This window comes from Salvelinus sp. IW2-2015, linkage group LG19 (assembly GCF_002910315.2).
Source record: "Salvelinus sp. IW2-2015 linkage group LG19, ASM291031v2, whole genome shotgun sequence".
Lineage (NCBI taxonomy): Eukaryota > Metazoa > Chordata > Actinopteri > Salmoniformes > Salmonidae > Salvelinus > Salvelinus sp. IW2-2015.
In genome coordinates, this window is record NC_036859.1 from 27658159 (window position 1) to 27670006 (window position 11848).

At 43.3% G+C, this 11848-nt stretch overlaps 1 protein-coding gene across 1 annotated transcript in view; it reads right to left on the bottom strand.

Annotated features, from left to right (window-relative positions):
• LOC111979053 (thymocyte selection-associated high mobility group box) overlaps window positions 1-11175 on the bottom strand; it is a 110167-nt gene extending 98992 nt beyond the window's left edge. Inside the window, 1 exon segment of the mRNA XM_070449035.1 lies at window positions 10673-11175. Coding sequence (XP_070305136.1) covers window positions 10673-10774 — 102 coding nt within the window. The 5' untranslated portion in view covers window positions 10775-11175.
• Window positions 11176-11848: the final 673 nt, after the last annotated feature.

The following is an 11848-nucleotide window of genomic DNA, read 5'->3' on the forward strand; positions in this document are numbered from 1 at the left end:
CTCTATCTCATGTGTATTTGTTTTCTCTGTCTGTCTGTCTGTCTGTCTCTCTAAGTCTGTCTGTCTCTCTATCTCATTGTGTATTTGTTTTGATTCCTTTCTCCTGGGTGTGAGGCTTTTTTCTCCTTTTTTCTCCCTTCCTCCTCCCTTTCCTGTCTTTCCTCCCTCTCTTCTTTTTTTTCCCTTCTTCTTCTTTCTTTCTCTTTTTCTCTCTCCTGGGAGGCGGGTCTGGGGGGTGAGCAGGGGCTTCTCCCTATTCCTTTTTTCCTTTTTTTTTTTTTTCTTCTTTTTTCTTTTTTTCTTTCTTTTTTTTCTGGGCTCCTCTTCCTCCCCATTCTCCCTTCTCCTTTTCTCCCTTTTTTTTTTTCTTTTTCCCTCCTGGCTTTCTCGAGTGGGAGGTGGGGGTGGGGGAGGGGGGAATGGGTTTGGGGGGGAGGTGGTCGTCGGCGGGGCGGCTGGGGGATGGGTGATTGAGGGGAAGGGATTTTTATTTTCTTTTTCTTTTTTCTTTCCTTCTTCCCGGGCTCTTTCTTCTTCTCTTTTTCCCTCTTTCGTGTGGCGTTTTGGGGGTGGGTGTTCGCGGACGGGGGGGCGGGGCGGCGAGGTAGCTGGTGGAGAGTTTCCTGTCTTAGTTCGTCTGTCTGTCTGTCTCTCTAAGTCTGTCTGGCTCTCTATCTCATTGTGTATTTGTTTCTCTGTCTGTCTGTCTGTCTGTCTGTCTGTCTTGTCTGTCTGTCTGTCTGTCTGTCTGTCTGTCTGTCTGTCTGTCTGTCTGTCTGTCTGTCTGTCTGTCTGTCTGTCTGTCTGTCTCTCTAAGTCTGTCTGTCTCTCTATCTCATTGTGTATTTGTTTCTCTGTCTGTCTGTCTGTTCTGTCTGTCTGTCTGTCTGTCTGTCTGTCTGTCTGTCTCTCTAAGTCTGTCTGTCTCTCTATCTCATTGTGTATTTGTTTCTCTGTCTGTCTGTCTGTCTGTCTGTCTCTCTAAGTCTGTCTGTCTCTCTATCTCATTGTGTATTTGTCTGTCTGTCGGTTCTGTCTGTCTGTCTGTCTGTCTGTCTAGACAGACAGACTTAGAGAGACAGACAGACAGACAGACAGAAACAAATACACAATGAGATAGAGAGACAGACAGACTTAGAGAGAGACAAACACACAAAGAGACAGAGAGACAGACAGACTTAGAGAGAGACAAACACACAAAGAGACAGAGAGACAGAGAGAGACAGAGAGAGAGAGAGAAATGTCTCTAATCTTTTGAAACTTGTGAGAGTAATGTTTAATGTTAATTTCTGATTGTTTATTTGACTTTTGTTTATTATCTATTYCACTTGCTTTGGCAATGTAAACATATGTTTCCAATGCCAATAAAGCCCTTAAAACTGAAATTGAATTGCGAGAGAGAAGAAGACTATATAATACTATATAACCAGGCACAAGATTTATGTAACCAGGCTCATTATATTTTCTATTCTAGTATATCCTATGGATTGAATGATGGTAATACATAAATAAACACTTTCGAAGCATACTACATTCAGGAAAATAACGTGAAGTAATAATGTGTCAGAGTTGATCTGATATCAAGCATTACTCATGATGTTAGTAGACAGGAAAAGCATCTAAGCAGAAGGAGCAGCCATAGTGGGCTATTTGTYATGTGTGGATTCTGTACCATTACTTAAGTGTGAATAGTATGCATAGCACCCAATGTAGGTTAAGTGAGAGCATTGCACTTACACTTACAGTGCTTAGCAACCAACACAACATGCATGTTGATTACGTATGTGGAGCTATACAACCCAGGTTTGATTGAGAGGGTGTGACTAAAGACTTTAACATACAACACATGTTACTTGCATAAACAATGCACATATCAAATCAAATCAAATCAAATTGGTCACATACATATATTTAGCAGATGTTATTGTGGGTGTATACAAATGTATTTTGTTCCTAGCTCCAACAGAGTAGTAGTATCTAACAACACATAAATCTAAAGTAAAAGAATGGAATTAAGAAATGTATCAATATCAGGACGAGCAATGTCGGAGTGGCATTGACTAGAATACAGTAGAATAGAATAAAGTATATACAGTTGAAGTCTGAAGTTTACATACACCTTAGCCCAATACATTTAAAGTCAGTTTTTCAATTCCTGACATTTAATCCTAGTAAAAMGTCCCTGTTTTAGGTCAGTTAGGATCACCACTTTATTTTAAGAATGTGAAATGTCAGAATAATAGTAGAGAGAGTGATTTATTTCAGCTTTTATTTCTTTCATCACATTCCCAGTGGGTCAAAAGTTTACATACACTCAATTAGTATTTGGTAGCATTGCCTTTATATTGTTTAACTTGGGTCAAACGTTTCGGGTAGCCATCCACAACCTGCCCACAATAAATTGGGTGAAATTTGGCCCATTCCTCCTGACAGAGCTGGTGTAACTGAGTCAGGTTTGTAGGCCTCCTTGCTCGCACACGCTTTTTCAGTCTGTCCCACATATTTTCTATTGGATTGAGGTCAGGGCTTTGTGATGCCACTCCAATACCTGGACTTTGTTGCCTTAAGCCATTTGCCACACTTTTGAAGTATGCTTGGTCATGTCTATTGAAGGACCCATTTCGACCAGCTTTAACTTCCTGACTGATGTCTGAAGATGTTTGCTTCAATATATCCACATCATTTTCCTTCTCATGATGCCACCTTTTTTTGGAAGTGCACTAGTCCTCCTGCAGCCAAAGCACCCCACAACATGATTCTCCACCCCCCCTTGCTTCACGGTTGGGATGTGTGCTTGTGCTTGCAAGCCTCCCCTTTTTCCTCCAAACATAACAATGTCATTATGGCCAAACTTCTATTTTTGTTTCATCAGACCCGAGGACAATTCTCCAAAAAGTACAAACTTTGTCCCCATGTGCAATTGCACACCGTAGCCTGGCTTTTTTATGGGTTTGGAGCAGGTGCGTTCTCCTTGGCGAGCGCCGTTGTCAGGTTATGTCGATGTAAGGACTCGTTTTACTGTGATATAGATACTTTTGTAGCCTGTTTCCTCACCGCATCATTCACAAGTCCTTTGCTTTGTTGCTTGAGGACTTGGATTTGCACTTTTCAACACCAAAAGTATGTATCATTCTAGGAGACAAACTGCGGTCCTTCCTGAGCGCGTATGGCGCTCCGTGTCCCATGGGTTTAGTACTTGCGGTACTATGTTTGTACAGCATTGAATGGGTACCGCTCACATTGTTGAAAATTGCTCCCAAGGATGAATTCAGATTGTGTCTACAATTATTTTCTGAGTCTTGCTGATTTCTTTTATTTTCCCATGATGTCTCAAGCAAAGGAGCACTGAGTTGAAAGTAGGCCTTGAAATACACTTCCACAGGACAACCTACCATTGACTTAAATTACGTAAATAGCCTATCAGAGCTTCTAAAGCACATGAACTAATCGTTAGTGGATTTTTTCCAAAGCTTTTTAAAGGCACAGTCAACTTAGTGTATGTAAACTTCTGACCCACTGGAATTGTGATACAGTGAATATAAGTGAAATAATCTGTCTGTAAACGAACTGTTGAAAAATTCTGTGTCCTGCACAAAATAGATGTCCTAACCACTTGCTAAAACATAGCGTTGTTAGCAAGAAATTTGTGGAGTGGTTTAAAAACGGTTTTATTGACCCAACTAAGTGTATGTAAACTCCGACTTCAACTGTGCATCTTAGATGAGTAAAGCAGTATGTTAACATTATTAAAGTGACGAAGTTTCCATTATTAAAGTGGCCAGTGATTTCAATGTCTATGTACACGGGCCAGCAGGCCTCTAAGGCTGGCAGGGGTTGAGCCGGTGGTAGCCGGCTAGTGATGGCTATTTAACAGTTCTGATGGCCTTGATAGAAGCTGTTGTTTCAGTCTCTCGTCCCAGCTTTGAACCACCTGTCCTGACCTTGCCTTCTGAAGGTGCAAGCGTGAACAGCCATGCTCGGGAGTTGATGTCCTTGATGATCTTTTTGCCTTCCCGTGCATCGGCGTAGGTCCTGGAGGGCAGGCAGTGTGCCCCCGGTGATGCATTGGGCAGACCGCACCACCCTCTGGAGAGCCCTGCGGTTGCAGTGGTGAGGTTGCCGTACCAGGCGGTGATACAGCCCGACAGGATGCTCTCAATTGTGCATCTGTAAAACTTTCGGAGAGTCTTAGGGTCCATGCCTAATTTCATCAGCCTCCTGAGGTTGAAGAGGCACTTTTGCGCCTTCTTCACCACACTATCTGTGTGGGTGGACCATTTCAGATTGTCAGTGATGTGTACGCCGAGGAACTTGAAGCATTCCACCTCCACTGCTGTCCTGTCGATGTGGATAGGGGCGTGCTCCCTCTGCTGTTTCCTGAAGTCCAGGATCAGCTCCTTTGTTTTGTTGATATTGAGGGAGAGGTTATTTTCCTGGCACCACTCTGGCTGTGCCATCACCTCCTCCCTGTAGGCTGTCTACTACTGTTGTGTCGTCTGCAAACTTGATGATTGAGTTGGAGGTGTGCGTGGCCACACAGTCATGGGTGAACAGGCAGTACAGGAGGGGGCTGAGTACGCACCCTTGTGGATCAGTGAAGTGGAGGTGTTGTTTCCTACCTTCACCACCTGGGGGCGGCCCGTCAGGAAGTCCAGGACCCAGTTGCACAGGCCGGGGTTTAGACCCAGGGCCCCAAGCTTAATGATGAGATTGGAGGGTACTATTTTGAAGGCTGAGCTATAGTCAATGAACAGCATTCTTACATAGGTATTCATCTTTGTTCAAATGGGATAGGGTCGTGTGCAGTGTGATGGCATCGTCTGTGGATCTGTTGGGGTGGTATGCAAACTGAATTGGGTCTAGGGAGTCAGGTAAGGTGGAGGTGATATGATCCTTAACTAGCCTCTCAAAGCACTTCATGATGACGTGAGTGCTATGGGGCGATAGTCATTGAGGTCAGTTACCTTTACTATCTTGGTTACAGGAACAATGGTGGACATCTTGAAGCAAGTGGGGACAGCAGACTGGGATAGGGAAAGATTTAATATGTCCGTAAACACTCCAGCCAGCTGGTCTGCACATGCTCTGAGGACACGGCTAGGGATCCCGTCTGGGCCGGCAGCCTTGTGAGGGTTAACATGCTTAAATGTCTTACTCACGTCGGTCACGGAGAATGGGAGCCCACAGTCCTTGGGAGCGGGCGAAGAAGGTGTTTAGCTTGTCCTGAAGCAAGACGTTGGTGTCCGCGACGTGGCTGGTTTTCCCTTTGTAATCCGTGATAGTCTGTAGACCCTGCCTCGTCTCGTGTCTGAGCCGTTGAATTGAAACTCCACTTTGTCTCTTTACTGACGTTATGCCTGTTTGATAACTACACTGTTTGTATTCGACCATATTCCCAGTCACCTTGCTATGGTTAAATACGGGGGTTCGCTCTTTCATTTTTTTGCGAATGCTGCCGTCTAGCCACGGTTTCTGGTTCGGGTAGGTTTTAATAGTCACAGTGGGAACAACATCGCTTATGCATTTCCTGATGAACTCAGTCACCGTGTCCGTGTATACATCAAAACAATCTTGAAGCATGGATTMCGATTGGTCAGACCAGTGTTGCATAGACCTTAGCACGGGTACTTCCTGTTTGAGTTTCTACCTACAGGAAGGGAGGAGCAAAATGGAGTCGTGAACTGATTTGCCCTGAGGGAGGGCGGGGGAGAGCCTTGTAGGCATCCCGGAAGGGGGAGTAGCAGTGATCAAGCGTTTTAGCAGTGTGAGTACTACAGTCAATGTGTTGATAGAACTTCGGTAGCGTTTTCCTCAAATTTGCTTTGTTAAAATCCCCAGCTGCAATAAATGCGGCCTCAGGATATGTGGTTTCCAGTTTGCACAAAGTCCAGTGTAGCTCCTTGAGGGTATCGGCTTGAGGAGGAATATACACGGCTGTGAATATAACCGAAGAGAATTATCTTGGGAGGTAATATGGTCGGCATTTGATTGTGAGATATTCTAGGTCGGGTGAATAAAAGGACTTGAGTTGCTGTACGTTATCACAATCACACCATGAGTAGTTAATCATGAAACATACACCCCTGCCTTTCTTCTTCCTGGAGAGTTCTTTATTCCTGTCTGCGCGATGTACTGAGAACCCAGCTTGCTGTATGGACGGGGACAGTGTATCCGGAGAGAGCCACGATTCCGTGAAACAGAGTATGTTACAGTCCCTGATGTCTCTCTGGAAGGAGAATGTATCAACCGAGAGGGATAGGCTACTCCATGACCCGTGTTCATGAGGCGTCTCAAAGTAAGAGTGCTGATCTAGGATCAGGTTCACCCTGTCCATATAATCTTATTAATTATGATCTAAACTGCAACACTGATCCTAGATCAGCACTTCTACCCTGATATGCTTTATGAATCTGGCCCTAGGACTGAGGAGGATTCCCTCAAAGACAACTGCTGTCTTACTTTACATGTGTGCCTACAATGCCTCCTTTAAAACCACTGTGCATCCCTGGGCAGAGTTTTTAGTTTACGGGTTGGTGAAGATCATTCAATCCCTTCCAGCTTTACAACCAAAGGTCTGTTTGAGGATTGACCCAACCATAGGAGTCTACAAACTGATTGACTATGGMAAACAACATAAAGAAGACTAACTGGGCTCCATCTACAGTTGGAGTTAGTAGTCAAGCATTCTGACGTATGAAATGTTGTTGATGTTTCCAATCTCTGTCAATKTCATTGCCTAAAGACAAAGGCACATTTCCACAATGTGTGGATTAGAATTTGTCGATAGTATGTTGATCCACACACTTGAGTTTGTTGTTGACATAAGCTGTTGACTCTAGCCATAACCAGATAGATATTCCTCAGTGTATTGTCACAGCTTATGAAGCCTTAAAAAGGTTTATAACAGGCTTCTGAAGCTTTATAACATGCTTATGAATCACAAAGTAACATTCATACAGCAATTTACTGTTCACAAAAGACGACAGGGTTATCTTGTGAATGTATCCATGTTGTACAGTAAATATATCTTAGTTGGGATCTGGATTCTGTGATTGGCAGATTTACAGCATTGCTTTGAAGTAGTGAAAAGAACAAACCAGATTGATATCTGGATATGTAGTCGGGTTTACATTCATCTTCCTCTCAACACATTTAGAACAGTGCAGTACACACATAAGGTTTCTCCTGCATAGGAAACTGAGGCACCACCTAAGCCCTTTTTTGAGTCAGGAAAAAACCTGGAATGTTACTGTAGTATAACTTAATTGAATCAGAGACTACTGCTGCCACAGCGATGTACAGTGCCGCGAAAGAGAATTTGTCCCCTTTCTGATATTTTTGTTACTGAAGATCTTCAACCAAAACATAATGTTACATACCTGAGTTTACAAATAACAAAAAAATGGATACTTATTTTATTGATTTAATTAACAAAGTTATGCAACACTCAGTTCCACCGTGTGAAAAAGTAATTGCCCCATTACACTCAATAACTGGTTGTTGTGTCACCTTTAGCTGCAATGACTGCAACCAAGCGCATCCTGTAGTTGTTGATCAGTCTCTCACAACGCTGTGGGGGAATGCAGAACTGCTTTAACTCAGGGACATTTGTGGGTTTTCAAGCATGAACTGCTTGTTTCAAGTCCTGTCACAACATCTCAATTGGGATTAGGTTTGGACTTTGACTAGGCCATTCTAAAACTTCAAATGTGTTGCTTTTTAACCATTTTCATGTAGACTTGATTGTGTGTTGTGGATCATTGTCAAAAATATGCAAAAAAACTAAACAAGTAGAAATACTTTTTCATTGCAAGTTAAACAAGGAGGTCTGGAACTGTTGTCCTACATCAATCAGTAAGTTGCCTTACAAAGATTACTATGCTTGACAGCTACTAGGAGCTCAACATTCTCTCTGTAGGTAGGATGAGAAATGTCAATGCCATAAATGGACCAGAAATGTAAATATAGATGCAGATAATATTCAAAACGTGAGCCAGCTCTCTGTGGATGAGGCTGACAATGAGCCTAACTGCTGTGCTCCCTGCCTGTTCTAGGCCTGTGCTGTGCAGACCTGGGTTCAAATACAATTTGAAATCATGTCAAATACTTTATCTGTGCTCGACTGAACTTGCCTGGCTTAATGGACCAATAGAATAGTCCCACAACTGTAAACATTGCCCATCTGGCACTCCAAGCAAGCTAGAGCAAACGCTCAAAGATATCAAAGAGTATTTGGACCCAGGTCTGTGGCGCTGTGTGTGCTTGGTTAGTAAACACAAAGGACAGAGTATTAATGTCGGGGTCGACTTCCCAGAGCCCCTCAGAGTTCCAGGACCACCAAAGAGCTCAGTAATTTGGACTTAATTTAAAATGCCTGAGGCTAAGACAAACGCACAGACACACACGTAGAGAAATGACACACACGCACACACACAGAGCAATGATACAAACACTCACACTCATACAGAACGATGACACACACACGCACACAAACACACAGACAGACAAAGACACCACAGTGTCAGTACAACTGAGTAAAGTCCATGACAAGAATGCAGAACTGACATATCAGATTTATCATCTTAGATGAGAACCAGGAAGCAAAATGGCTGCACCCAGGGCACGTTGTAGAGTGTTACATGAAGCCACATTTCTTCAACCATCTCGGAATCAATGAAAACTGTCACAAAAACAAAAGTTACCCAGCCATCAATAAAAGCTCTGAAGTGTCATTCAGTCTTTCTGTAATTCTAGAAAATAAGAACAAACAACCCCATCTCCCATAGCAACTACGATTTGATGATGTTATTACATTACAGTATCATAATCATAACAAGACATCAAATTATGGACCACTCTCTCTTTCCTCAATTACTTTGCATCAACTAAATGGCAAGTGATCGTGAACTGATGTTCATGAATAACGTTTTAGACGAGGGWGTCGAACAGAATAGCTAATCAAACAGCCAATCTACTGTCAAGAGAAATGGGCCTGAATCAAACCATGATTCTGAATTAAACTAGAGGTGAATAAAACCTCTGCTTAGACATAGCAGCAGTCACAACAGTGATCCCCGGACAGAAATATTTGAAGTATTAGATTAATTGTTGCCGATAACAGTGCAGTCAGTATAGGACTGCATCCATCTCTGGGTATTCACACATACAGATACCTCAAACAGCAGCACACAGGCCATCTCTGTCTGTTTGCACTGGACATACCTCACTCCCCTCTCACAATCACATCTCTCTTTCACCCCCTCTCTCTCTCTCTCTCTCTCTCTACCACACAGATTTATATCTCACTCTCTTTCATTCCCTCTGTCTGTATTTATCTTGCTCTGCACCCTCACTCTCTCCCTCTCTCTACCACRCCCTCTCTCTCATTCCCTCTGAATCTCTCACTTTCCTCTCTCGTTCTCTCTCTCCCTCTCTGGATATAGCACACTTCTCTTTTCTCTCCTTTTCTGCCAGTCCATCTCTTTCTCTCTCTCTACCTCTATGAACCTCCCTACCCCCCATCTCATTACTCTGAATGCTAAAATGGAAAATCTTGGATAGTGTTTACACTACATGGACTTTCTCAACCAGTACAATTCAATATTTCGGATTATATCTATAGGACTTCCTCCATCTCTCTCTCTATCTCCCTCTCTTACATTTTCATTGCAGATACTTATGAGATCTTATATAAAAAAGACAGAGCAGTGAATCAAAAGGCATAGTACAACCCCCACTCTGCTCTAACCCTCCCTTCAACATCCCTACCCCATACGTCTCTCTCTCTCTTTCGCTCTCTCTCTTCTTCTTTCGCACGCACGCACGCACGCACGCAGGCACACACACACACACACCACACACACACACACACACACACAACACACACACACACCACACACACACACACACACACACACACACAGGCGCAAATACCACAGCGCATATCCATTCAAGCACGGTCTAACACACACACACACACACACACACACACACACACACACACACACACACACACACACACGACACACACACACACACACAGAGATTAGTATTATTATGCAGGACAGGCCTTCTTCTGACAATCTTAACGTGAAAGTCAATTTAAACTGTGTGTTTGAAAGCAGACTGTAAATAACAATGGTTTTATTATAGTGAGATGATGTGTATAAACAAGACAAGGGTTCAGTTACAGTGCGTAATAGAGGCACAACTACTTCATATAACCAGAGGTATAGGATTGCATTGAACATAAGGCATTTTTGTAATGGTTATTATATCATAAACCCTGTAAGTGATGCAATCACATAGAAACATCAGCCCATGTTGTCATCAACTGAGATAAAAAACTAAGTTGAGCACTTTGAAAGCAACTTCACTGACAGTGGTGCGCTGCGTTCATCACCAGTTTATACGTACTGACAAAGGATAAACAAGCAATCATTTTTTTATATAACATATGACATTAAATAACTATACATTTTGAGCATGAGTGTTTGTTCCTGTTATCACTGCTTTCAAATGAATGGACAGAAAGTCATTTTATTTCAGGGCAATGCGTAACGGCTATAAACAGTGTTCACTTTCTGAACAGCGTTTTTACGCATCTCCATAACATTGTGAACAATGAAACCAATAACCTAGGTTTCTATAACCTTGTCCAGATGCGACTCACCTTATTGCAGTACGGGGAATCGGGATACTGCAAGGGTCCCAATCGGGAAGAATCTGTTGCTGATAAAGACTGTGGTGGAGGTGGGTATACTCTCACGTCCATTTCAGTAAAACATCAATCTCCACACAAGCTTTTCCACTCAGGCTTCTACTTTCGATTCCTCAAAAGTTGAAGGCTCTTTAAAGACTGATGGACGAAGTCGGAAAGAGTGTAGGGTTTGAATCTGAAAATGGCAAACTATTATGCTCTCACATGCGTTCGCGGTTTTTCAGGAGAAAGAAAAACTTATATTATCAACGCACTATGAACGACGGACTTGGTAAACGGGTAAACGCAGTTAAAATGTTGTAACTTTCAAAATATGTAAGCTATCACTCTATTGTTGAAGAAGTTATTGCGCGTCTTTCTCTTTCTGACAGATGCATTTGCAGCGACAGTAGTTGTTTCTATCCAGCGGCTACCGTCATCTGCAAGCGAATGGGGCATGGTAGGATTGCCTGTTCACTTGTGATTCATACAAAGGACTTTACAGACGGGGCAGGGGCAAGAGTGCGGCTATGGCGACGTGCTCCACCTAGGGGGTGCAATGGGGAATGCAGCGCCTGCGTCGGTTGCATGCCGCAGTACATTTGTTTTCAGTTTGGATAGGCTATTGGTTTGCTCCTCAATACCTCTTCGACGGAAGGTCCTATCATGATTAGCGTGATATATCTAAAAACAGATGACGATAGAGAGCAAGGTACAGCCTTTTTTGTGCCTTTTTTCCCATTCTGTTTTCAAAAAGTGACTTTCAGTTGGTTTCAAGGGGAGAATACTATGTGGCTGCTGCCAAGGGAGCGTCTTAAAAGTGCAATCAGCTGAACATGGTGGTAACAGAAAAACCTTCAATTACATWAAAAAATGTGATCTTGTTTACCCCTTTTTCGTGATATCCAATTGGTTGTTACAGTCGTGTCCCATCGCTGCAACTCCAGTACTGACTCGGGAGAGGAGAAGGTCGAGAGCCATGCGACCTCTGAAGCACAACCCTGCCAGGCCGCACTGCTTCTTGACACACTTCTCGCTTAACCCTGAAGCCAGTCACTCCAATGGGTCGGAGGAAACACCGTACAACTGGCGACCGAAGTCAGCGTGCATGCGCCCAGCCCGCCACAAGGAGTCGCAAGTGCACGATGG